The sequence below is a fragment of the Phyllostomus discolor genome, chromosome 8 (assembly GCF_004126475.2).
Source record: "Phyllostomus discolor isolate MPI-MPIP mPhyDis1 chromosome 8, mPhyDis1.pri.v3, whole genome shotgun sequence".
Classification (NCBI taxonomy): domain Eukaryota; kingdom Metazoa; phylum Chordata; class Mammalia; order Chiroptera; family Phyllostomidae; genus Phyllostomus; species Phyllostomus discolor.
The window spans coordinates 112,654,313-112,680,923 of NC_040910.2; the positions used below are offsets into that span (position 1 = coordinate 112,654,313).

A 26,611-nucleotide genomic window follows, 5' to 3' on the forward strand; every position below is an offset into this window, starting at 1 on the left:
CTCTGTTGTGGGTGGGCCGTGCTGCCAGAGGTCCCGACCGCAGGAGCGGGAGCCCCACTGTGCGACCTCCCGCAGCAGCTCCCGGTGTGGGGCCGCTGGTGACTGGCCCTCGGAGTCCACAGCAGGGACGGTCCCCAGGAACGGAGGCCGGTCTCCGCAAGTCTGCGGGGCAAACAGCGCTCCTGAGAAAGGACACGGGGTGGCCCCGCACCCGCTCTCCCCCACCACCCGGCAGGGGGCCACGCAGGGCCGCAGACGGAGCCGGAAACCCCACGCTGTGCTCGGTGAGCGACCGCTGTGCGTGCGCCCCACTCCCCGGGCCACCGCACACACACACAGGCACTCCCACGCGTGCACACATGCACTCGCACCCCCGACTGACCCGCCTGGACAGCAGCGGCTCAGCGGCGGTAGCTGAGGCTGGCGGCCTTGGCCGGGTGAGTCACAGACCAAAAGTTCCGTCTGTTCTGAAGCTTCTGGAAGGCGTTGAAGTTCCTCTTCTTCTCCCTCTTGAACTTCTTAATTCTCTTTTCCTGGATCGAGAACCATGGGCGTCTTGAAAACGGCGAAGGGCTGTCCCTGGCCCCAGAGCTACTGTGTGCGACAGGACCCACTGTGCGCGGTGACAGCCTCACTCCGCACGTGGCCTGGGGGAGCCCCGAGGGCCCCACGTGACTGACGAAGGGACAGGGTGACCGGGGACCTCGGCGCCACCCGTGGTGGCCGCACGTCTGCAGCGACCGAGCGGCCCGTGACCCCGGCCGCCAGGCCTCAGTGTGGCCCTCAGCCCTTCCAGCCCCCACAGAGGCCGCGCCCTCCCTGCCACGGGCCCCCTGGGGGAGACGGTGCGCGGCCGCGGGCAGACCCACCTTCCCGCGGTCGAACTCCTCGTCCCAGCTGTCGGTCACCGCGGAGACACGGGCCAGCCTGCGGTCCCGGACGGCGTCCAGGCTGACGGCCGACACCGCGCCGCTCCAGGTCAGCACTGCAAGACACGTGCGCATCAGCCCTCAGGTCCCGCCACCCTGCCCGCCCGTCGGTCGGTCTCCCCGGCAGCTGGGTTCCCTGGGCGGACGCTGGCGGGAGCACTATGCAGGTCTTGAGGGTGCGGCTCCGCGGCCCGCCGTCCGCTCCCCGGGCTGTGTGCCCGCCGCCCGAGGTCACAGCTCTGGTCACCCCACCCCTGCCCCCTTGAGGTGTGCTTGAGTTTAAACCCGTGCCCTCACTTGAGAAACAAAGACCTCGTTCTCTCTCGGAGGTCCACCCCCCCAGCACGGCACTCGGGCTGCACCCTCCCGCCCCGGGCCCAGGGAGAAGCCGTTCGGGACCCGTCCGCGGACAACCCCCCTGCAGGGACTGGCCCCGGACCCTGCCCGGTGGCTGCGGGGCAGAGACCGCTCAGCGCCCCCTCCCGCCCGTGAGGCCACCAGGCTCGTGCGCTCACGGGGTCTCCTCGAGCGCCCCACGCCCCGCACACCGGGGCCCAGTCCCCAGACGCACCTTTCTTCCCGTAGGCGTGGTCTGACGAGCACCCCAGCAGCTCCCGGAGCACATCGCTGCCGCGCTCCCGGTGACAGGACTCCAGGGGGGCCCGCCGCAGCCCTGCGAGCAGAGGCACTTGGGAGTGGCACCGAGGCCCTGCCTGGGGGACCCACCCCTGCACTCGGAGCAGCCCCCCCACCCCAGCTCCCCGGTGACAGCTGCTGGAAGCAGGTCCCATGGATAGCTCCCCAGCCCACAAGGAGATGCGGGCCCCCGGACCCCCAGGAGGGGGCAGCCCGCGGCCCCTCCTCCCGTACCCCTCCCCCCCTGCCCGGCACACTAACCTGTGAGGTCCCCGGGGCCCTGGCCGTGGGCAGTGGGCACCGGGCTGCTTCCAGGGACGGCCAGGCCCCTCTGCCTCTCGCGCCCCCAGCCTTCGGGGTGCTCCTCCTCCGCTGCTTCCTGCCCAGCCTCCGGCTTTCCTTTCTTCTTTTTCTTTTTCCGCGGGGACGCTGCAGCGCTCTCCGGCTCGGAGACCTCGGAGGGAGAGCCGCTCCTGGGGAGTCAGAGTGCACCGTTGGCCCCTCCTCCCCCAGCTGCACGGGCCTCCCCCTGCAGTCACCCCGCACAGCACCACCCTGGGCCTGGCCTGGGGGATGCAGCCTGCTGGCCGTCCACGCCACAGGAGGCCCTGACCCAGGTGAGTCCTGCACACTGGGTGACGCCACCAGAGCCGGCGGGCCGGGGTCCGGCGACCACCCCACCCACAGTGCCGGCCAGGTGAGGAGGGCTGCACCCAGGCACCACGGGCCAGCAGGCTGCATCTGCGGGCGACACCCACCCGGACGGGGGCGGGGCTTCACTGGGGGGAAGGCAGGGCTGCCTGCTCCTTGCTCTCACCCGGGCCACGGCGGGTGCTGCTGCGGGCAGGCTGAGCCGCCAGCACCCGGCACCGCCTTCCGCCGCCTCTTCTTGCTCGCGTGGGGGCCGTCTGCCCTGCGTCCCGCCTGCCAGCCATTCACGGGGCCCTGGCCGTTCACCGGCTGCTGCCTTCCCTCTCCCTGCAGTCTCGCTGCGGGCGGCTCTGCCGGACCCTCCTCCCCGCGCTCAGGGCTCCGGCGGGGCCCCCCCGGCGGGGCGCAGGTGTCTGAGTCCTCTAGGCGCTTTCTCTTCCTCCTCTTCCTCTTCCCAGGCGGGGCTGCGGCCACCTTCCCCGCCTCTGGGCCCTGCCCCCGAATCTCCCCCGGGCGGCTCCTGTGCTCCTTAGAGGGGCTCTGTGGGGGCTCGCTGGCCCCCAGCGGCTGGTGTGGAGGAGCCGGGGAGCCCCCGTTGACCTGAGGCAGGGGAGCAGGCATGGACGTCCGGAGGGGCTCGGGGCTGCTGGGCAGTGTCGCAGGGCGGGGGCCGGGGGGGGGGCTTCAGGCGGCCGGGTGACCTGGGAGCAGGAGGAAGAGGCCTGTGAGGACGGACGGCCAGGCAGCGGGGACAGCTGCTCTGAGGCCCGGTCCGCCCCGGGCCCGCCCCTCCGGCCGGGGTCTCCGCGGGAACCTCGGTGAGGCAGCAGAGACAGGTGAACAGCACGGCTCAGGCCCACGGAGCGTCAAGGTTAACGACGAACAGCGTTGCACACCCCCTGGTTTCTCGTCACCGAGCTGTTCACGGTACTTTTGCGGGCTCCAGTGTGTTTCAGTTTCCATGCCGACACGTCACGACGGCCAAGCTTTGCTAAGCAATGCATTTCTGGCCCCCCCCCCCACACCCGACCCCGAGGCGGCCTGGCACGGGCGGGGAGCCCGCGGAGGAAGGCCGGCGCAGGGCTGCGCGTCGTCGGCTCCGACCGTCTCCCGGGACGCCGGGTCCAGGAGGACCGGGGAGGCGGGTTCCACGGGCGGGGCGCGGCAGCAGGTGAGCGAGGGACGGCGGCCCCCGTCCGGCCCACGACGGGACCCGGGAAAGGCTAACTCTCCACCCGAGATCCCACCTACCGGCGACCGGCCAGAACGCCCGTCCCACAAGGTCACGGCACAAACGGGGTCATTCTGGTCACCGTCTGAGCCAGAACAACGTGTGGTGGGCATACAAGCTGCGCCGTGTCTCACTATCCTGTGCTTTCTGGGGCCACGAGTCAAAGACTAAACACCGAATAAACGCCTTACGTATTTTTGCGATGTGCAAAAATACCGCGCTAGAGCCCTGGCTGGAGTGGCTCAGTGGATTGCATGCCGGCCTGCAGACCAAAAGGTCGCTGGTTCAATTCCCAGTCAGGGCACATGCCTGGGTTGTGGGCGGGGTCCCCACAGGGGGCCCGTGAAAGAGGCAACTGGTCAATGTTTCTCTCCCTCTCTTCTCTCTCTCTTACCATCTCTCTAAAAATAGATAAATAAGACCTTTTAAAAAAAGTCCCCTGAGCTAGAAATAGCAGTGTTTTAAGTGTGAGCCGGGGCAGGGGCGTGCGGCCAGACAGCGCCCCCAAGTGGGGTGCACCTGTGCCCAGGACCCACACTAACCTCACCCAAACCACCTCTTGCCTCGCCCGCCTTCCGCCCACCCGCCCGCCCTCCCTAGCTGCCGAGGCCTCCAGCTACCCGGGCAGACAGCGTCTGCCCGACTCCCTGCTTCCCGCCACTCAACGCGCCGGCACAGAGGGGAGCACGTCTGGGTCTCCCGGGCCAGGAGGGGGACCCTAACCCCCAGGGAGAGCGTCTATGGGGGCCGGGGCTCCGGCAGCGCCCACGGCACGGCACTCCTGCTCGAGGCGCCAGCTCGAAGCAGATGGCGGGCGCCAGGGCCGGTCCCCACCCGAGAAGGCTCTGGGGAGCCAAGGAGACAGACCCCGCCCCGCTCAGGTGCACCCGGGAAGCCAGTGCAAAGGCCCCTGAGTCCATCCGGGGTCTCTCTGGGGCTCCCGCCCTCCTCTCCTGCGGGCCCTGTCCGGAGTGGGGGAGGGGACACAGGACGGTTCGCTCCCAGCACACCTGTCAGCATACGTGTGTGGCGGGCAGGTGGAAAAGGAAGGCGAGAGGACAAAACCCGGGACCGGGAGACCACGCCGCCGAGGAGCCGCCGGAGCCCCGGAGCAGGCAGAGCCTGAGAGCCGGGCGCACACCGTGCCGTGTCTGTCTAGCTGTCTGCCGCCCTCACCCAGTGACCGAGCGCGTGGCACCGGAGGGGAGGGAGAGGCGCCCACCCCCGGGGCCTGAGTCCACGCTCACCTGGTGGGACCCACGGGCCGGGTGCAGGCGGCAGCGGGGTGATCGGCTGTCCTGGGGCGGGCGAGGTCGGAGGGCGGCGGGAAGGGGGGTGCGCGGCGGTCAGTGCCGGGGGCCCTCCGCGGGGTGCTGGCCTGCAGTCATTGACATAAACAAAAGCTTGGTGGTCTAAACGAGGTTGCCGTGCGTGAGGAGAGGAGATGGACGGAACATAAACAAATGAAACAGACGGGAGAGTCCAGAAAGCAGGATGAGGGGACAGAGGAGAAAAGGGGGGAGTGGGGGTGGGGGCGGTGGAAGAAGAATCAGAAGTGACTTTGGTTAGAAACAGAAAGGAGAAGAGGAAGGAAATTCCAGCACAACCCCGAGCACGACCGTCCCCCCACCCGGAGCTCTGCGCCACACACAGGGGGTGGGGGAGGCCCCCCCCACCGCAGGCCCTCGCTCTGCTATTCATTTCCTCCACAGACTGGGGTTGGGGGGGAGGGGCGCCCTGCTGCCCACCCCCACACCCCGCTGGCATCCCGGCAGGGACAGCAGGAACTCGAGGCCCGGACTCCGCCTCACCCCTGGACCCCCCACTGTCCGGGAAGGCCCCAAACAGCCTGCTCCCCTGATCCAGGGGCCCGCTCCCCAAACCACAGCCCCCCGACACCACCGGCGGCGGCGAGACCCCCCACACCCACCTTCTTGGCAGAAAGGGCCAGCTTCTTGGCTGGCGGAGGGGACGTGGCATTGGTGGGCTCCAAGGCGGCGTTGCTCAGGACGGGGGACCGTGGCTTCGCCACCTTCGCGTCGTCGCCGGTGGGCTGTGCCCTGGGGGCGCCGGCCCCAGGGGTCCTTCCCTGAGAGTCACAGAAGCGGGCAGCGCCGCTCCGGGGGGTCGAGGGGGGCCGGGGAGGGTCGCTGCTGGCCGAGCGCTCGGGGCTGGAACTGCTGGAGTCCCCCGAGCTGAGGGCGGCGGCCCCGAGCCCGTGCCCGTTGACGGCGGCGGCGGCCGGCAGCTTGGGCGAGGTAGAGAGGCCGGCGCCCCTGCGGTCCCAGGAGCTGGGCCGGTGGCCGTCACACCGGCTGCCGCTTGGGGCTCGGGCTCCGTGGGGCCCCCGAGGGGTCTGGAGGGGCGGGGAGAGGCGGGGCTGCAGGGGCGCTGGCTTCTTGGCCTTCTTTCCCGGCTCGTCCAGAAGGGTCGGCTGGGGCGCGGGTGCTTTGGAAAGTCGGGGGGAAGGGGACCCCGAGGGTGGCTTTGGAGGAGCGTGTCCGTTCTGAGGCTTCAGGCCCGACAGGGCGCCGTGCCGGGACACGGGCACGCCCGTCTCCTCGGTGCTCTGCGGCCGCCTCGCCGCCGCCACCGCCGGGTCCGGTCTCTGGGGGACGGCAAGGGGGGTGGGGCGCGGTCAGGCACCGGTGCTCCCCGGCCGCCGCGGCCCGTGTCCAGCGCGAGGACACTGACAGGCACGCAGGGACGGCACCGACGCTTCCTGGAACCGTGTCACTCACGGCGCGCACCTCTACATCCGTGTGCGCCCGTGCCACGCCGTCCCCACGGAAGCAGCACGTCTCCACCGGGGCCCGAGAAATACGAAAAAGCATCAAGAAACAAAAACTGCCTGGGCTCCGTCACCAGAACGTAACTACCGATGGACCAATGGGCACCGTCTTCCCTTCTGGGGTCTGGCCACTCGGGGAGCCCGTCGGTCTCCCGGGGCCCCACGTGACGCCCTTGGTTCCCTCCGGCTGCAGTGTCTGCCCGCCCTCCTCTCGTGGCACGGGGCAGTCTGTAAGCTCTACCCATCCCCCGCTGCCACTGAAGCCAGCAAAACCACAGGAGGCACCTCGCCCCCCTGCCCCACAGGCTCACTGTCGCTGGGACAGACCCTCTAAGCCAGCAGCTCGGAGTTGGAAGGCGCCCCAGGCAGCCCCCGCCCCCAGGCCCTGTGCTTAAAAGCCGTCGTTTGGAGAGACAATCGGAGACCGACCCTCTCCTCCAGTACAAGCCGCCAGCACCCAGCCGGGCGCGCTCGCCAGCCGGGGTTTCCGTCTCAGAACAGGTGCCGAGGGGACTGGATTGGGGCCCCCATCCACCCCTCCCCCCCACTGGCCTTCTCTGCTTGGGCGACAGAGGGACTTGAAGTCACTCGAATGAGTCCTTCATATCACTTGATGCTTTGTCAGTAAAACTGAGCTCAGCGTTTTTAGTAGGAAATTTCAAATACACACGAAAACAACCGCAAGGGTATTTCCTAACTCTAGCATTTTGCCACATTAGCATCCTCCCCCCCCACGTGTGTGTGTGTGTGTGTATACACACACACACACACACACACTCTAACTGCTTGAGTGAATTTCGGACACGCCACCTTTTCACCTGTAGGTGCACCCGGTGGGTCCCCAGGAGCACGGGCGTTCCCCTAACACAACCCCGGCTCAACAACTGAGACAGGGAGTCAGCGCGGGCACAGACCACTCACACGGGCAGCGTCGCAGCGTGAGGACAGCCCGGCAGGGGGCCCGGTCGGCCGGGCGCTGTCCCCTCCCCCAGAGGCTGCGGGTTTGGTCCCTGCTCAGGGCGCAGGCCTGGGCGGCAGGTTGGACCCCCCTCGGGGGCGCCCAGGGGAGGCAGCCGACGGGTGTTCCTCTCTCTCTCTAAAAACCCACAGACGTGTTCCCGGGTGAAGATTTTTAAAGAGAGAGAGAAGAAACTGAGGACAAAACACATTTTCCCCGGGTGCTTGCTCAGCGAACCCGCCGCCGGGCCTCTGCAGGGCAGCTGGTCTAGGACGGGGACGGGGACACACTGTGACTCAGGCTGGATGTGCTGGGTCATCACTGTCCCCGCCTCCCGCTCAGGCAGTGTCAGCTGATGGCCAGCGGAGGAGAGGAGGTGGGGAAAGCAGGCCAGACCCCACCCCCACCCCCATGGAGACCCAGCCTCCTCCCCCCCCCCCCCCGCCCCCGCCCGCCCAGCGGCAAACCCGTCCCCTTGAGGAATCACCTTTCCGGCCAGCGGGGCCGAGGCAGCCCCGTTGCCGCCGACACTCTTCCTGCTGTGGTCGGGGAGGACGCCGGGGCGGCCAGCGAGGGCGGAGCCGGGCCTGGAGACGGGGCCCTCGGGGCCCTTCTTGGCGCTGGGAAGCCTGCCACGGAGAGAACACGGGCCCGGCTCCACCACACGGCACAGGGCACAGGGCACAGTCGCCGTGAGGAGGAGTCAGAACAGACGACAGTCAAGGTTACGAGTCCGTTTAAAAAAGGGGGTGTCAGGGGCGAGAAACCCCGCCAGAGAGAACCTTGACCTTCCTAACGTGCGTGTCTGAAGCCACACGTGGCCCTCAGACCCGAGTGCAGCTGCCACGCGCCGCTCGGACACCAGCTCCGTGGGGGCAGGGAGCAAATCGCAGTCGGAGCTTCCGGACCCGAGTCCCCGTTCTGCCGGCCAGCGGGCCTCACAGGCCCCCTTCGGGGTCAGCACTCGGGCACTGAGCCACAGGAAAGCCTCCGTCTCCATGCCCCCCAGCCCCAGGGCGGTGACAAGCAGCCCCGAGAACAGGCGCCTTCCACAGGTGCTCCCTCTGCTGCAGCACCCCCTCAACCGAGCCACACCCCCCACCCCCGACCTCCCTGCCCACCGAGACCACCCTGCCCACAGTGGAAGCGCTGGCCAGCCCGGGTCTCCCACCTGGGGCACTGAGGGAACAGGTGACTTCCCTACCCCATTCACGGCCACCTCAGTGCGGGGTGACGGGCGGGGGGGGGCGGGGGTGCCTACCGCAGGTAGAAGAGCACGTAGGCCTGCTGGTTCAGAACCACCTTGATGTTGCTGGAGTGGACCAGGGAGTCGTTCATCTGGTACCACTGCCCGTTGCTGGCCTGGGGCGGCGCAGGGTGCGGGGCGGACACAACACAACCAAACCGAGCGGCTCAGAACCCTCGTAGGAAGGGGGAGACGCAACCCGCAGCTGACCGCCACCCCCACCCCCACGTGCTGGCTAACCAGCAACGCCGCCGCACCAAACGTCTAACGCCCGTCCAGCTCCGGCCGTGAGCCCGCGGGGTGCTCCGCGTCCCCTTCAGCCTCTGCCCGGGACCCCAGCTCTCCCTTCCGCGGGGCGTCTCCCACCAGGGCTCGGCCCCCCGCCCCCGGGCGGCCCCGCGCACGCGCCGACCTTCACGTAGCAGTAGTAGTGCCCGGCGTGGCAGCTGTAGCCCGAGTGCACCAGCACGGCGTACAGCCCGTACAGCACCGGCTCGCCGCTGCTCTGCGACATGTACGGGCGGACGTTCAGGAACTCCGGGTAGCCCACGTCCTGCGCGGGAAGCCAGCGAGCGGCGGCGGTTAAAACCCACCCGCGAGCCGGAGGCCTCCCGTCCTCTCTGTCCCCCCCCCCCCCCGAGGACAACGCCCGACTCAGCTGCCCACGCCACCTGGGGCGACTGGGCGTGCAGCCCCGGGGCGGGGGAGGCTCCCCCAGGCCACTCCGAGAGACCCGGGGTGGAGATGCCTGAGCAAGGACAGTGACCGACCGGCCCCTGTCCTCCCCGCCCCACCACAGGCCCCGCGTCGGGCCGGGGAGGAGGGGGGACTCGGGCTCGGGTCTGCGGGGGCAGAGGTGCTGCCTCCCCAGAGCCCGCGGCCACAGTGAGCTACACTGTCGCCCGTGGCCCAGAACACTGGTCACGCCACACTCGCTTCAGAACTCAACAGTACTCAACAGTCCCTCACAGGACGGTGGTTCCTACCTTGTCTTTCAGTAAACGGCAGGAGGGGACCCCTGCGCACCTGCCGACGCGCACACAGGCTCCTTCCGTCACTGCCTGCAGCACGGCTCTCGGCCGAGCTGCACGATGAGGGTTCACCCGTGCACCCCCGACCCACAGGCCTGTCAGGAGGAGCCGTCGACCCAAAAATCCCTGCATCCCTCTCAGTGCCCCGACCTTGACCGTCCCATCTGACCTCTGCCAGCGCTGACCTGTCCCGCCTGCCTGGCCTTCGGCAGCTAGAAGCGCCCGTGTCTGGCCTCTACGCGGGCATGGGCGTCTGTGGTCGTGACCGCTCACCGTTCTCCCGGCGCCGCCTGACGCCCAGCCCCAGAGGCCAGCACACGCCCCGGGCCTGTGGGCGCCGGGGGCCCCACACTGCTCCGAGGGAACACCGGTCCCACCGGCTCTTCAGGCAGGTCCCCGGCCCTACACGCACCCCGACGGCCCCCGCCCACCCCGGGTGCCTCGTGGGGCGCGGGGCCCAGCGAGCTCGGGGCTGCCCGGGGAACGAGGGGCCCCAGGGCTGCCCGGCAACTCGGGTTAGACAGCTCTTCACTATAAACTCCCCCCGGGGGAGTCGGAATGCCACAGAGCTCCGCAAAGGCTCTGACAAGGCCTGCCATCAGAAAGAGTTGTTGGCATTTCCGAAACCCGGCCGAGCTGAGGACACTCTTCCCCGAAGTGCGGTGTCCCACTGTGTGGAACGTCGGTCAGGGACGTGCTGGTTGGGCCAGCCCCCCCCCGCCCGCCCCCACCAGTGAGGAGACAGGACAGGCTCGCACGGGCACCTCGCCCCGGACTGTGTGACGGGCTCCGGCAGCTGGGGACAGAGCCCCGGCCTGCTGTGCGGCAGGATGAACGTTAAGACGCCGCCGCGTGGAAGGGAAACCTCCCTCCACGTCCCACAGAAGCCACGGCAGGGAAGCCCGCCCGTTTCAGAGACCAGTGGGGTGTGGAGGTCAGACCTACATAGTCCCACGTTCATTTTATTTATTCTTTTTCAAAAAATGTTTTACTTACTTATTCCTAGAGAGGAAGGGAGAGAGCGAGAGAGGGAGAGGAACGCCAGTGTGGGGTTGCCTCTCGCATGCGCTCTGACTGGGCACTGAGCCGACAACCCAGGCCTGTGCCCTGACCGGGGATCGAACCCGCGACCTTCCCTCTGCCAGACGACACCCGACCCACTGAGCCGCACCGTCTGGGCCGTCCCACTGAGGGCCGTTGTGCTTAAGGAAGCCTGGACGCGGGGAACACCCGAGCACGGGCGGAGGCCGGGAATGAAAGCCCAGCAGGACGGCGGTTCTGGAGCACGACCGTGTGCGGCCATCGTGCGGGAACTCCGCGGCCCCGCGGCCCCCCCGGCGGGCACCCACCTTGGTGATCTTCCCGCCGCTGAAGTTGGCGAAGCGCTTGAGCGACAGGGTCAGGACGTTGGACGCCCGGTGGACGGTGAAGCGCTTGCTGGCGGGCACCTTCCTCTTGCACCTGAGGGGGGCGGGGGTGTCAGCTCGCGTCCGAGGGCTGTCCTCATACCAGGGCACCGCACCCCAGGGTCGCCTGCCTTAAACGGCACGTGGGCCTCCCGCAGCCCCAGCCGCCGCAGGGGCAACGGACACCCCCAGCTGGGAGCCGAGGAGCACAAGCAGGGACCCGGGGCTAACTCGGCGGCTGAGAACGAGGGAGGGCACGCAGCTCGAAAGCAGCGCGGGCCGGGTCGCCGCCCAGGGAGGCGGCCGGGAGGGGACAGCGCGCGGCGGCGGGGCCAGGCCGGGCGGCTTCCCAGGGTCCTGTGGGGCCGCCCCCCTGGCGGCCCGGCCGCGGGCGGAGAGAAACTCACTTGGCACACATGTAGGCGTTCTCCCCGCTCAGGACGTCCGGCTTCACGAACAGCTCCAGGGCCCGCACGATGTTCGCGGCTTGCTGGGGAGGGCGGAAATGAGCCCCGGGGCACGCGGCTGGGGGGATGGGCACTGGGACACGTGGCGGCGGGGGGTGAGCACCGGGGCACGCAGCGGGGGGAGAGGCTCCCTCCAGAAGCGCCAGGTGCGCGGGCTCTTTCGGGCTGAGGCAGCGGACCGCAGCGCTCCGCTGGCATAGAAACCGGCCCCCGAGCTGCCGCCTTCTGGGGCTCACACCCCTCCCCCAGGAACTGGGGAGCCCTCGAGCCTCTCCCACAGGAGAGGGCCATGGCGGGGGCTGGCCACCGGGTCTGCTCTGGGCCCCAGGCTGCCGGGAACTCTGCCGGCCACAGGCACAGCCCAGTCCCTGTGTGCCTTAGGGTGCAGCCGCAGCCCATGTTCTAAACGGGGGGTGGGGGGGGGACATGTGCAAGGAGGAAGGGCCTGAGAGAGCGATGCGACAGCGGCCGCTCCCACTCCGAGACACGAGGCTCTGAGGATCTTTGCCTTGTCTGCTTGGATCCCACGCCCTGGCGGGGGCCCGTGGTTTGGGGGTGTTCGCCCTGCGTCCGGGGCCTCACGCACACACCACCGCGCTCCGTACCCGGATCTCCAGCGCCACGTCCAGGTAGGGGTCATAGGTGTCCGAGACGCTCTTGCACACCGAGCACTTCACTGCCACAGAACAGAGAGGGGCGGGTGGTGGCTGTGGCCAGCCCCGCCCGCCATCCCCAGGTGTCCCTGGCTGCTCCCCCCTCCCCCGGCCCCCGGCGGTGTCAGAGTCCCAGAACTGGGAGGTCCTCTCAGCAGACAGCCCCCCCGCCCCCGAGACCCCGGCACAAGGAGGAGAGAGAGCTCATCGGCCCCCGGAGTTCACAAGCAGATGCACATCACACCCGGCGCTGCCCAGAGATGGGGCCCTGCCCGGCTGCCCCATGGCCCTGCGGGCGTTCACTGCCCAGTGAAGGGCAAGGTCCCCCCTGAGGGGCTGAGGGAGTTGGAGGACGGACCACACCGCCCTCACTACACACATGCACTTGCATGTTCTGCTGCAAACTCCTCCTGGGACTGGCATGCCCGTCAGGCAAAGCGCGGGGCCAGGGCACGGCTTAGAGGCCAGGCCCCAGGCCTCGGGGACCGCCAGGGGGCTGCCCGCCAGGAGAGAGCCCAGCCCAGGTGCACACTCTCAGTCCTCCCCCCAGGTCAGCCTTCTGGCCTGCGGCCAGGAGCGGCAGAGAGAAGCCCCCACTTACCACGTGATCTCAGGTAGCCTCCGAAAATCTGATGGACCAGGGTCGTAGCCTGCGTCTGCCGGTCCAACCTGGGAAGGAGGCCACGAGCCTTCAGGCGAATGACAGGCCACGCAAAGCAGGGCCTGCACCCCACCTGCTCCCCTTCCATCTCGCCACCAGCTCAGCCTGGGCCTTTTGCACCCCACACCACGGCCAGGGGCCTGGTGTGTGCCCCCTACCATAGCCAGGAGCCTGGCGCACCCCCCACACAGCCCGGGGCCTGGCGCACTCACGCTGAGTCTCAGCGGTGCCCCAGCAGGGCCCGGTGGTCTTTCCACACCGCTCTGAGCCACACAGCTCGCTGCCCACAACCGCCCCCTTCAGCCTTCGGGGTCCCCTCCATCCCTTCGAGACGGCGACCTCACTCCCTCCACCTGTCCACTTGCTGGCCTCAGCCCTGATGGTCACCTCCACCTCTCGACTAGCGATACCAGCCTCTTTTCCGGGACACATTCCCACGCGGATGCCCCCTTGGTAAGACAGCGGTGGTCCCAGGCGTGGGCTCAGGGCCGGGCAAACCGGCCTTCGAACCCCCCAGCCCACTTACTAACTATAGGACGCAGAGCACAGCCCCTGGACGCTGCTGCTGTCCGTGTGAGGAAGCTTCTGGAAGCAACACACCCCATCTGGCTCCTGCTCCCGGCTTTCACTTGCAGCGCACTGAACCCACCCGCCTGGTTCCTCGGAGCCACCACGACCCCGGGACACCGGTGCGGGCGGCTTTAGCGACCCCCCAGGGAGCACTGCGGCAGCTCGCAGTGTGGTCCACCCCCACTGGGACCAGCGTCCCCTCCACCAGCACCTGCCCCTCTCTGCAGACCCCCTGGGGCTCCCAGGCCGGGGCTCCTCTCACTGCGTGTGCCGCCCAGAGGACTCTGTGCACACGCACACGTGCACGCACGCACCACGGCCCCCCGCTACCTGTGGAGCGCGCCGAGGGCACCCGTCCCGCCCTCCCGGCCGGCGCACGCGACTCTGATGGCCGGCTGCCAGACCCCCCCGGGCGCTCGCTGAGGCAACAACTCCAGAACACGCGGGGGACCCACAGAGTCCCCACGTTCTCATTTGGCAAAGCCAGGAGATGAAAAACGAACGGCCACCACCTACGATCGCCACCACTCGCCAGGAGACGGGACAATGAACCCCAGCAGCTAACCAGCAAGGCCGGTGAGGCCACAAGCGGCCGCAGGGCGGCTCTCAGGACAGCAGCTGCCACCGGGTCGCCCGACAAAGTGGGCTGGAGCTCAAGCGGAGGGAGCCACCCAGCCCTCTCTCCGGCAGCCCGGTGCGGAGACAGTGCTGATGCCACATCACCGGCAGCGGACACTGGGGCCAGCTCCCAGCTAGCCGCCTTGCGACCCCACCGCAGCCTCCCTGCAGGTCGAGGGCAGGTCCGGAGAGAACCGAGCTTGGGAGAGACGGGAACCAGAGGGGCCCGACGCACCGCAGCAAAGCCCCCCTCGGGACCGTGGGAGCCCACAGAAAGCGTGGCTCCCAGACGCTGGGCACCAGGACATGGCTGGAGAGGTGGCCCAGAGATGGTGACTCTTGGGCAGAGGCGGGCAGGCGGGCCCCCCAAGAACCTGGGTGGCGAAGGGCAAGAAAAGCCGAGGGGAACTCGGGCCTGACCAGCCAGGAAAAGACGCTGCCGTCCAGCCCACTGCCTCCGCTACGGGGCGCACTTCCCCCGGCTGGCAGGAGGGGGCGCCCGGGCTACCAGCTGGGCCAGTCCCCAAACTCCCTGGGCAAATGAGAGAGCAGCGTGAGGAACCAGAAGCAAACACCTCACTGGTGAGGATCAGTCCCAGAGAACAAGCACAAAACAGAGAGAGAAGCACCACAAAACCCCAGGCTGAGGCTCGAGCATTTGGGGAGATGAGAATGACCAAGGATGAGATACTTGAAAACTAGAAAACTAGAAATAAGAGAAGCAAGAAGGTAGCCCTGGCTGGTGTGGCTCAGTGGGCTGAGCACCGGCCTGCAAACCAGGGGATCCCAGGTTCGATTCCCAGTCAGGGCTCAGGCCTGGGTTGCGGGCCAGGTCTCCTGTTGGGGGCATGTGAGAGGCAACCACATGCTGTTTCTCTCCCTCCCTTCCCTTCTTCAATTACAAATAAATAAAATCTTTTCTAAAAAAAAAAAAAAAAAAAAAGAGGGAGAAAGTTAATTGAACTCAGGAAACACTCAGGAAAAACCACCATCAGTTCAGAAATGAAGGCTGAAGCCCAGGGTGCCCACCCAGTGGGGACGAGAGCCCAGTTACAGACCGGGCCCCGGCCACCGGGGGACAGCACTTGGGGGCAGGCAGGCAGACGGTGGGGCCTGGATGCGGACGCACGCCGTCAGACCACACACAGAACCGGCACACAAGGAAAACCCCCAGACTGGGCCCGGTGCGCGTCCCCGAGGTGAGCGTGGCTTTCCGATCAGTGGCAAGGCCCGCAGAGCAAGGTCACCTTCCCTGGCGCCAGCGGACGGACCGTGTCAAGTTCACAGAGAAGCCAGGTCAGGGTGCGTGGCACAGCCCGACGGCATCCGCCTGGCTTGCTGGGGAGTGTCTCCAGGGCCGAGCTGACGGGGGTGCGGTGGGGAGGGGGGGCGGGGTAGCACTCAGCCGCCAGCCACCAAGCTGCCCGGAGAGGACCCTCTGTCCCTGGCTGGGTGCCTGGTGTCCGGGAGAAGTGGCCAGCAGCAACCGGCTCCGGCCATTCCTAGTGAAACCAGCAGACCGTGAAGAACAGAATCAGGCCCTGAAGGCCTCCGGGCAAAACACCAGATGCTAGCATCACACAGCCCGGAGCTGGGCTGGCCTCGGGCCGCTGGACTGGGGCAGCCCGGCCCGGGGCGGCCTGCGAGCTGAGACCCAGAAGCAGAGGGAGGGCCCGATGTGGGGGGAATGTGGGCAAACCTTGTCTGTTCCCACGAAACAAGAAACAATGCAACCAAGAACTAGGGGGAGACAGGTCCCCCTGAAGGCCAGACGGGAGCTGGAACTGCACGGGCAGAGAGGGAGACACAGCCGATGCACTTCGTGTAGTCATCGCACAGTAGAATAAACGGCCAAGTCAGGACCAGACATCAGTCGCGACAATCCCCGTGAAGGGGCTGAACCTGCCGATGGAGGAGGCAGGCTTCGTCTCCACAACCGGGCAGGGAGGGCCGTGTGCCTGACCGGGACAGAGGCTAGGCCCGGAGCATGGCCTGCGCCACGGGAGGGCACCCGTGACGCCGGCGGCGGCCAGTCCCCAGGAAGACCTGGGGGTGGAGACGGTCTAAACACGGCCTCCTTCTTAGGGCGGCGGTCCGGGAGGCGTAGGGGGCAGAGCCGTCTAGCCAGACCAGGGGACGACACGCAGCAGCGGATCGGCCACGCAGGGCTCGCAGACAGATGCACGGAGGACTCGGGCCCAGCACCCAGACGTCCTGCCGCAGCCTCACGGGGAACGTTCGAGGGGGAGTCGCTGGGAAGCCCCAGAAGCAGAAATGTAACACTCTGCTCGCAAGCTCGAAGTGACAAAGCAGAAAGGCCTTCCACCCGCCCACTGAACCGCACACCTGTCTGTGCAGAGCTCACACCTGCACCCGTGTCCTCGCTCACTGCACCCGCCCACTGAAACGCACACCTGTCTGTGCAGAGCTCACACCTGCGAGTGTGTCTCCTCACTCAGTGCATCCGCCCACTGAACCGCACACCTGCCTGTGCAGAGCTCACACCTGCACCCGTGTCCCCGCTCACTGCACCCGCCCACTGGACCGCACACCTGTCTGTGCAGAGCTCACACCTGCGAGTGTGTCTTCTCACTCAGTGCAGACCAGTATAAGCTTCCTCACGAATGGACCTCAGCAAGCATCCCACCCCCCTGCATGGGGCCTGGCCACACCTGGTTCACCCCACAGGACCCCCATCACCCCAGCAGCACCTGGGCCCCGCACCACACATGGCTCACCACACCTACCTGCTGCCTGGACCACAAACCTGGACTCCTCCCCGTGCTCAGCCCAGATCCCAAACGCACCCATCCTACCCTTCTCCCCTTCCCTCCCCGACTCCCCTGCCTCCAGAGAGGCTAGCTCACGGGCCTGGCGTGGGGTCAGGGCTAGCCACAGCCCTGAGAGCTCCCAGGTGGCCCCGCCCACTGCACAGATGAGCCCCACCCACCAGCAGAACAGGAAGTCACACCCCTGCCCCACCTGCCTCTGCAGGCCTGCCTGCCCAGCCACATTCCCGGGGCAGCCTCCTACTGCAGAAGAGGCGCTCGGGGCAGCGGGGTGCAGGAAGGCCCCTAGGGGCGGATCCCCCGTGCTCCCCCCAGCACCGGCACACGCACCGGCACACACCGCCCAGCTCAAGCACTGCCCCCAGAGTCAGGCTCCCGCACCAGCCACGGATCCGGACACGGTTCCTGCCTGTTTTCTCTCGTCTGAGCCCACAGGCCCAGGAGTGACACCAAAGCCTGTGACAGTGACTGTTTCACTCAAGGGCCCAAAGTCACCTGTGTGTCACAAGCTTTCAAACGTGAGATTGGGAAACGTCACTGGGCAGAGCGATGGGTCAAAAATCACCCACCTCCTACCCGCAAACTGTCCTGCACGTTTTCCCGCTCTCTCATAAAGACATTTAAGGCCTACCACCCCACCTCCGTATCAAAACAACGGGGCGGTTTAAAGATGAGGGGCAACCTCCAAGGGGAAGGTCCCAAGATCTGCTGAAGCCACCCCCCACCGGGGTGTGGGGACAGAGTGTGGCCACCCCGCCCTGGGCTCAGGGCAGGTGCCGGGAGCAGCCTTCCCCGGGACCGCTCGCAGCCCTTGGCTGCGCTCCGCCGGGTCCAGGACCCAGGTATGAGCAGGTGCAGGGACCGGGGCAGAGGCCGAGGGTCCCCGCGACGGGGACGGGCGGCGAGGCAGGCACGCACTTGGCACAGCCGCCCAGGCAGGCCCGCTGCATGGCGTCCACGGTGTACCGCAGGAACTCGTGCGCGTCCTCCTGGCTCCCGAAGCGGAAGTGCCGGGCGATCTCTGCGGGGGGCGGAAGCGGCCGTCAGAGGGGGCGGGGCCTGTGCAAGGGGCGGGGCTCCGAGCAATGAGGGCCCCTCCCGGCTCCCCGGGCAGAGGTTTCCGCAGGGCCACGAAGGGCTCAGACCCTCTGCACCGAGCGGACGCCTCGGGGTGCCCCGCACTGAGACTCGGAACCCACCACGAACCGGTGTTCCCAGAGCCGGTGCAACACCGAGGGATTAACGCTGCACCCCTTGTGGGTCTCCAGCGCCAGCGGCGCACACCAGGTCACGGACCCTCGAGGCCCAAGGGCGCCTCCCCCTCCCTCCCCCACCCCTTCCAGCCAGCCCTGCTGTGGGGCCAGCGGGCAGGGGTTCGGACCTACTTACTTCTCAGGTCCCGGATGAAGGACACGGGTTTGATGGCGTTGCCGCTGTTGGCGAAGGCCTGGACGATGTGGTTCTGCATGATGCACAGCATGCAGAAGCCTCCCTGGTGGCCTGAGAGAGGGACAAGGTGGTGACGTGAGGGCAGCCCTCCCACGTGACAGAGATAGGGGGCTGGGAGAGCGCGGAGCAGAGAGAGGCCCAGGTCCTGCGCCCCCTGTGCAGGAGGGCACCAGCGCCACGACCCACCAGAGGTGCGACCCACACTCGGGGGGAGGGGGGACCACAAATCCAGGTAGGGCGCGGATGGCACCGAAGATGACCTGACCCCAGGCCCCCACCAGCCCAAACGAAGAGCTGCCCCCCAGCGCCCGCCGGGGTCAGACGCCGCCGAGGACGCGGCTGCCACCCACGCCTGTCCCCATGTGCCCTCGCCACGTGAGACGCTGCGGACTGCAGCCTCGACGGCGTCGCTCTCTAATGGGCCGAGGGGCACTTCCTGCCAGAACCGCCTGAAACAGGGCTTCCCGAGCCCCTGGTGACACACGGCAAGTGTCGCGGTCGGACACTTCCTCAGCAGCGCGGAGAGACACAGTGCGCCGCTGTGACTTGGGAAGCGTGGACGAAGGACAGGACGTGCCCTCCCGGGGGCCCCACGACGTCTCCTTCATGCTCTGCCTGGAGGCAGGCGTGGCCCAGGCTCGCGGCAGGACCCGCACCAGCCCCCTGCCCCAGTGGGCCTCGTCGGGTTCAGGGAATACTGCTCGGCACCCCAGAGAACCCCCACATGCCTGTTCAGGGGGGCTAGGCCATGCCCCGCCCACCATGGCGCCCTGACTGCGCCGAGCCCCGAGAAAGCTCAGGAGTCTGGGTTAGGAACACGGCAGGGTGAGGCGGGTCACTCTCGGAGGTCTCCTTCCGCCACCCGGGGGGCGGCCCCTGGCCCCTCGCCCCTCCAGCTCCCGCGCTGGCCCCCAACAGACCGCCGCCTACGTGGGCTCCTGGTTTCCCCGTGGTGGGGCCTGTCTGCAGACCTGCTGGGCAGCACGCTGTTTGGAAGACAATGCCGGGCTGTTTCCCAAAGCACAGAAGGTCCTCGATGCGGCCAACAGGCTCCAAGATGTCAGACGTCAAGCAAAGCGACACACAAGAAGCCCAAGCTCACCGGAGGCTGAGGAGGACCCGCCCAGGCTGCGCCAGTTCAACCCGGGGGACCCAGAGCGTCTCCTCGGTCTGCACCCCGCAGCCCACCCCCATGCTCGCCCCCGGGTGAGGTATCCCACCAGGTCATTGGCAGCAGGTGACCGGGTGGCGTGCTTCTCCCCCGGTGCTTCTTGGCCGGGGGTTTCCTCTTCCGGAAGGTGCCTGTCCACGATTTGTATCTGCTTTCAAATTACTCACTGTCTTCTTGTGGATTCTGTTCTTCACTTGTTCCTGGCTCCTGGCTCCAGCGCTTGGTTTCTGCGTCCCAGGCCTCCCTCTCCGGGGCCCCCTGCTGGCCTTTTGATTGGAAGTGTGCTTCATGCACGAAAGTTCTCGACGAGAAGGCGGCGGACCACACCAGCGTCCTTGGTCGTGGCCGGCACTGAGTCCCTGCCCAGGGTCACGGAAATGTCCGCCCACGGCCGGCACGGAAGTGTTGCCTTTACTCCGGACGCCAGGATTCCTGTCCTTTGTGCAAGCGTGTGCCGCGGCACGAGGACCCCATTGTGTTCTTTCCACGTGTGAACCCAAGTTTTTGTTTTCTAAAGTTCTGTTTACTTAAAACAGAGACACACGTATCATGCACGTGAAAACCGACAAGTCAACACCACATTCCAGACCCATGACCCAGGTTCCCTGTGCTGTTCCGAGGGTCGGCCTCTCCCCTGACCTCTGACCCCGACACAACCGTTTCCCCGCTGCCGCATAAACACTTTGGCGTTGGGGTCCCTCCTCAGAAGTGTCGCGGTGATCCCTGGTCCTCTGCTTCTCTTTGCCACGGAGGCTGCAGCCACGTCAGCCATGTGTGTTACACGTGGCTGGGGAGAACCGGCACCCCCACACCAGCGCTCCCCCCTCCCCCCCCGCCCCACAGCACCTGCCTCCGTGCAGGCAGGTGGCCACGAGACATCATTCAGTAATGGTTTTCCACGTGCATCTCGGTGAATTCAGGTCTAGATACTTTGTATTGTTTGGGGGGCTTTTATAAATCGTTTTATACTTGTAACTTCTCACTTGTTCGGTGCAGAGAAATCCCACAGCTTCCTGTGTGTCGATGTCAGGGGTCCGGCCAGGCAGCCCACTTTCCACCCTGTCTGCAGGCGCCTCCGCCTCTCCCCGCAGGAGCGCGACAGGAGGGCCCCTCCTCCTGCCTCCCCCGGTCACTGCCCTGCCGGGGCCGGCCATCTCGGACGAAGCGCTGACCGCGGCATCCTTGGTTCGCCGCTCAGGTTAAAGGGCGGGCTTCCAGTGGTTTCCTACTTAGATGCCGTTTTGTGGTGTTTCCTTTATCAGGAAAAACTGCCTTCTGTTGCTATGTGGCTGGGACTTTCATCACAGGATAGTTTTTTGGCTTCTGTTTTCAGGGGACCTTTCTCTTGCTGTGTTAAGATGGTAAGGGTCACTCAGGCGGGGAAGTGGGTGCCCACGCACACGGCAGGCGCTGTGCACCCAGCCCGGCCCTGCGCACCCACCCCGTGTGGTTCAGGTGAGGCCAACAGCGCTACGAGGGAGATGGCGTGGCCCCAAGGACGGGGCACTGGAAGCAGACCCAGCAGGAGGCCCAGCGCGGTGCCCTCAAGCACTGTGCTGCACCCACCCCACCCCACCCCACGGTTAGACCTGGGACCCTCTGCGGGGGAGGGGGGGCGCGCCCTGGCATCCCTAGGATGCACACTCTTTGCTCGTGGTGCTTAAAAGGCTGTTGAACTTGCTGGCATTTTGTGTGGATCTGGTATCCTTGATCACGAACAGGAAGAGCCTGTAACCCCTTTCCTCGCCTGTGCTCGTTTCCGGGCTCCGAGCTGTGAAGACCTCCCAGGACGGGCGGGGGCCTGCCGTTTTCTGCTTCCCCGGGGGAGTGTGAGAAGCACCACAACCACCTCGTGCTCAAAAACCTCAGAAACTCGCCCCAGACCATGTCAGTCTGGGGTTTTCCTCACGGGGAGATTCTGAACCACCGACTTAATTTCTGTGTTGATACAGCACCGGGGCGGTCAGCATGTAGAATGACTGGAGCATGTGCAGGGCGGAGCAAGAAGAGGCTTACAGCCGTGCGCACGCGAACGGTGTCGTTCTCCGGCTGTCACCTGCTGGCTGCTGCACTGCTCCCCCCCGAACAGCGGCAAACCTGCACTGCCCACTCCGCACGTGTCGGGGGGGGGTCTTCGGAAAACCCTGCTTTCTGTCTGAGGAGCTCTGCTCCGGGACCTCCGGGGGACACCGCGCTCCCCGGAGCGAGCGCTGGCTCTCACGGCCCCCCGCCGCGGGCACTCTGAAGTCCCGTGTTCAGCGGCTACCCAGCGTCCTGCACTTCGCCCTGCGGTCGGTCCGGGCTGCGAGTGGCAACACCACCCGCCCGTGGGTCTGTGCCGGCGGCAGCAGGCCGCAGCCCCGGGGACGCAGAGCCCGCCCCCAGCAGCCACTCACAGGCGCGCGCGTGCTCCCGGGACAGCAGGTAGTTGGCCAGCGGCGGCGTGTAGGTCAGGCACTGCACGGTGGCGTTCAGGAAGCAGGTGTTGCCCAGGTTGTGCAGCCCGGCGCCCACGCGGCAGACGCGCTCCCACTTCAGGGACAGCCGCTCCACGGGGAAGAGCACTTTCTGGGGGGCGGGGACGCCGTCGCCGCCGCCGCCGTCGCTCGGGCGCTCGCTGCCTGGGAGACAGGGACGGAAGGGGGACGGCGTCAGTCTGGGCCACGGAAAGACCGAGGACAGAGGCCGTGGGCGCACGCCTAGCGCGTGCTCGTCTGAACACGGCACCGGAGGGCGACTGGTGTCCGTCTCCTGGACGTGTGAGAAGGCCCGGCAGAAGGCCGGCCGGCCGCAGACCCTGCAGACTGAGACTGTGTGGGCTGGGATCCAGGGCACCCCCCGCCCCACAGCTGAGAGGGGAGAGGCAAAGGACCACAGGCCAGGGGAGCTGGGGCCTGGCCCGTGCGGCCCACCTGCTTCTGTCCTGTTTCCGAGCCCCCGCTGGGTGGGGTGAGACACACGCGTGCCCAGGAAATCTAAGGACACGCACTGCTCTCGGACCAGCCCCACATCATTACTCCTGCAGCTCAGTCCACGGACCACACGCAAAACCCACAGCTCTCCCACCACACTCCACTCCGGCCCCTCCTGCCCGGTCAGTGTTCCGCCCGCCCTCTCCGCCAGCAAGCGCGCGAGCGCCCGTACCCTGTCTCCTGACTGGCGGCTCGTCTGAGCTCCTGCGGCGGCCGGCCCCCTCGGCTCGGGGGTTCAGCAGCACGTACTTGCTCTTCAGGGACTCCAGCTGGTAGGAGAAGCTCCTGCTGGCCGGCGCGAACTCGATCTTCTGCAGGAGGACCTTCTTGGCCGAGGCGGCCAGGAGCCTCCCCAGCTCCCCATCGTCGGCCGAGTCCTTGCGGCCGGGCTTCAGGGCTTCCTTCAGCTTGTCGACGATCGGCATGGTGCGTCACTGCGGGGACGAGAGGGGACACCGCAGGGCGATGAGCGACCAGGCCCAGGGGCAAGGCGCTTCTGGGAAAAGTCCCCCTCTGGTCTTTACGCACAGGCACCCGCCACAGGGAAGCTTCCCTGGGCTGCAGCCTGTGGGGCTCCTCTCAGAAGGACGAGCGGCCGCCCCCAGAGCGCCAGGCCGACAGGGGCCCGGAGCCCAGGTCATGGGGCAGGGGGCGCATCTCTCCCACCAGTGACTGTGGACTGGGCGCCTCCTGGGTGCAACTTCCTCTCCGAAGGCGCCCAAGGAGTCCTAGTGTCTGCTCAAAGCCAGGGGACACCAATTCCCCCAAGACCCTCGGTCACACACCCAAGTCCACGTGACAAGGAGTTAACACAGCAAATCAGAGAGACACGCCTGTCCGCCCAGGTCCACACTCTCCAAATCGAAGGCCACGGGCCGCACGGGACCACGAAGCACGTGGAGAGAGCCCACGCCAAACTGATGTGCTGCGTGGTAGCGTGCACACCAGGCCCCAAGGACTCGGCGTGAGGATCAGAGCGCCCAGTGATGCTTCGGTCGCTCACGTGCCGAGATGGTGTTTTACGGGCGCAGCTCAGGCTAAGCCAGGCCACGGGACCTAACTGTGCCTGCTTCTTTTCACCATTCGACCAGCCACTGTAGCACCTGTAGCACCTGCGGGGGGGGGGGGGGGGGGGCTTGTGTGGGTCACCTGCAGACAAGGCACCGAGCCGGGACCCAAGAGCAAACACAAGACGCCTCAACATAAGCAAAGTAGCGGTGGCAGCCCCAGGCTCTGGCACGTGGCCGGCTATACGCGATAGGACGAGCACCGTGCCTTTCACGGGCCTCCCAGTCCTTCCTTGCAGAGCAGGGACACAAACTGTGCCCCAGGTGGGTGTGACGTTAGCGGGACGACAAGCCCTGGGCGAGGGCAGACACCAGGGGACAGCCACAGAAACCAGAACCAACAGGAACCCCGTTCGCCTCTGACGGCTACACTGTGTCTGCCACGTCTCCCCCCAACCCCCGCCTCTCCCCAGCACCCCAGGCCACGGCGGCCCGCCGGCCGCAGCAGCAGCACCGAGTCGGGCGCACCCCAAACCCCCGCTCCAGGGAAAGGGCCGGTCCGATTTATCGCTGTGCAGCGTGACTGCATTCGTGGGCCAGGTCTCTCTACCTGTCAACGTGTCTGTGAAGTACAGACTCGTAACACTTACGTCTTTAAACACTGTCTTAAATCCTCACCCAAGGACATGTTGTTCATTGCTTTTAGAGAGCAAGAGGAAGGAAGGGAGAGGGAAGTGAAAGAGAAACACAGATTGGTTTGCCTCCCAGATGTGCCTTGACTGGGGATTGAACCCGCAACCTTCTGGTGTACAGGATGGCGCTCCAACCAACTGAGCCACCTGGCCCGGGCGTAAAAGTCATTTTTGAAGAAGCGAGCGCCAGTTCTTTGACTTGAGGAAATAAAAGCACTTCTCATTGAGGGGCTCGACAAAGAGCCCGCACACTGAGCAACGGCGGCGGCGGGGTCGCTCGCAGGAAGGGAAGACACGCCGAGGCCTGTGGGGCTCACCTGGGACGTGTGACCTTGGGCACGCCGCTGCTGCGGCGTGGGCTCAGGGCCTCGGCCAGAGGGGCTGCTGTGGGGCTGGGCCCGCAAATGCACGTGCCCCTTGTCTCCGGCTCGTCAAATCGCCAAAGCCGCGAGCGTGCGGTTGGGGACGGGAGTCAGAACCTGCGGGATAAGCAGAGCACCCGTGAGGCTGGCTCTCTTCCCACAGCCGCGGTGGGGTGCGGAGCAGGGAGGCTGAGTGCCGGCGGGGAACGGGATGCCCTAGGTAGGGCTGGGGGGCAGCGGCAGCGGGGATCTAGCAGGGTCGAGAGAGGAGCTGAGGAGCTAGCTGCAAACTAGTTACCGGCATGATACGAAAACACGCCGTTTGCTCTACATTTCAACTTTCGTGTTGGGGGACAAGACCAGGGAACGAGGGAACAACCCTCCCCCCCACCACGTTTTCCGGGCAGCTCCAGTCTAAATGGCACTCTGGAGGGAAAGAGGCAATCAAGAATGACCTCCAGCTTTTGGATTTCATGAACCACTGAACCCTCCCTTAAAAAAAAAAACACAAAAAAACAATCGAAGGAAAAATAAGCATCGCCAGATTTTCTCTTTGCTCAGGGTGCACTTTTCCCTTTCATCACCGCCGCCCGCAGTGACCACAGAGAACTGAGACACTTGACAACGTCTAAGGGCGAAGATGCTTGGACATTCACAGGTGGAGAGGACAGCAAGGTGGATGCCTTGTCCCCTTACTCAGGGTCAGCCACGACCACCTTGCAGGGCCGCCCCGACTCCTCTCCTGTCCCCACAGGACTTCACAGCAAATTTCAGATACGTCATGTGTCCGACACGCCCGAGCAGAAGCTCATCAACACCAGACACGGGGGGAACCCCTCCAGTGTCCCTGCTGCAGTGAAGACACTCACACCGCAGCGGGGACAGGCCAGCACTTCGTCCTGGACCCGTGTGAAGGGCGAGCGCCTGGGAACCCAGCCGCTAGAGGATGCACAGAACTCGGGAGATCCGACCCAGTTAACTCGGGGTAAGTAACTTAAAGGGCACCCATCCCTTAGCCCACCTCTTGCGGTCGAGTCAGACTTTGAACAAACATCGTTTTCCCAGTTCTGATGGAAAGGCCAACCTCTACATCATCAGCTTCACCTGACACAGTAAGCAATAACCTAAAACGATTTCCGAGGTGTGGGAACCCACGGAAGGATGTCCTCCTATCGCCAGCACGCCCTGCGAGGGACAGGCGCCACAAACACGCTTCAAAACCGGGGAAGGATGTGCTCAGGTCTCCCCCACTCCAGGACGGGCTCCTCTCCTCCGCGTCCTTTTCCACCCCCAGGAGTGCTCGGACGCAGCGCCCTCAAACCGAACACCGCTCCCGTGCAAGCGCGCTGGCTCTCCCACCGCTGATCCACCGCACTGAGACTCACAGGGTCAACCACGTGCAGGCGGGGCGGGGCCTCGCAGGGACCTGGCTGGGCCTCCCCGGGGCGCCGGCAGGGGGGCCTCCAGGCTCTTCCGCAGCGCACCAGTGCCCGGCAAGCTGCGTGTCCCTCTCCTCCGAGGTCCGGTTCTCGCATCCCTTACAGAAAGGCTCTTTCTGGGGATGCTACTCTAGCTAAGACCGTGGGGGAGACCCAAGAGAACTCCGTCCAAGCAACGGTGCTTTAGACACCCACATGCCCCGTGACCGCGACAATGACCATGAGGAAGGTTACCTACCTTCTCCAAGGATGAGCCTTCTCCGCACCGCTCACTAATGGGAAACAACTAGGATCTCGGCCCTGCTGCCCAGCGGAAGGCTCTGCTCCCGATTTTGGCTTAAACCACCCCAGAGCAAGGCTAGATCCTGCGTAAAAGGTGCTTCTGTGCCTAGCGACTGTACCCCACAGCGATGCAGGCCACTGCCTCCTGCCCGCCTGGGCTCCTCTCCCTTCCACCTCGGCTCGGGGTTCGCGGGGGACGCGCAGAGTGGACCTAGGGCCTCTCCGCGGATTGCGCAGCCCCGGGCCCTGCCCGTGGAGCCGGGAGCCCTCACAGACACGCACCCACGTTTCCCCGCGGACCCCCGAGCCCCTCGCGGACCGGGAGGCCCTAGACCCTCCCCGTGGACCCGGGAGCCCTCACGGACCCGCGCTCACGTTTCCCCGGATCGCCCCCCGGGTACGCCCGCGACAGGCCGCAGCTTCCAGCGCAGCAGGCCTAGCGGGGACGCGCAGCCTTCCCCCGACTCACGCACCACCCAAACGCGGCCCCATCCTACCCGGCCCTCCGCTAGCCCGTTGCAGCCCGCGGCGCTGGCGCCTGCTCGGCCCGGGCCCCGCACACTCACCATCCGGGCCTCTAGCGCTTCACACACGTGTCAC

The 26,611-nt window shown here is 66.6% G+C and overlaps 1 protein-coding gene across 1 annotated transcript; it reads right to left on the reverse strand.

Moving 5' to 3' along the window:
• On the reverse strand, positions 1 to 26,611 carry USP36 (ubiquitin specific peptidase 36). The gene is given in 22 exon segments (XM_028520779.2): positions 1 to 162; positions 383 to 533; positions 870 to 985; positions 1,501 to 1,602; positions 1,827 to 2,038; positions 2,383 to 2,900; positions 2,902 to 2,938; positions 4,695 to 4,825; positions 5,378 to 6,055; positions 7,684 to 7,825; positions 8,458 to 8,558; positions 8,855 to 8,995; positions 10,823 to 10,934; positions 11,287 to 11,369; positions 11,952 to 12,022; positions 12,601 to 12,668; positions 17,556 to 17,658; positions 18,027 to 18,137; positions 21,654 to 21,878; positions 22,402 to 22,663; positions 24,246 to 24,407; positions 26,509 to 26,611. Coding segments are annotated over 19 exon segments (3,336 nt in total). The 5' UTR covers positions 22,655 to 22,663; positions 24,246 to 24,407; positions 26,509 to 26,611; the 3' UTR covers positions 1 to 162; positions 383 to 401.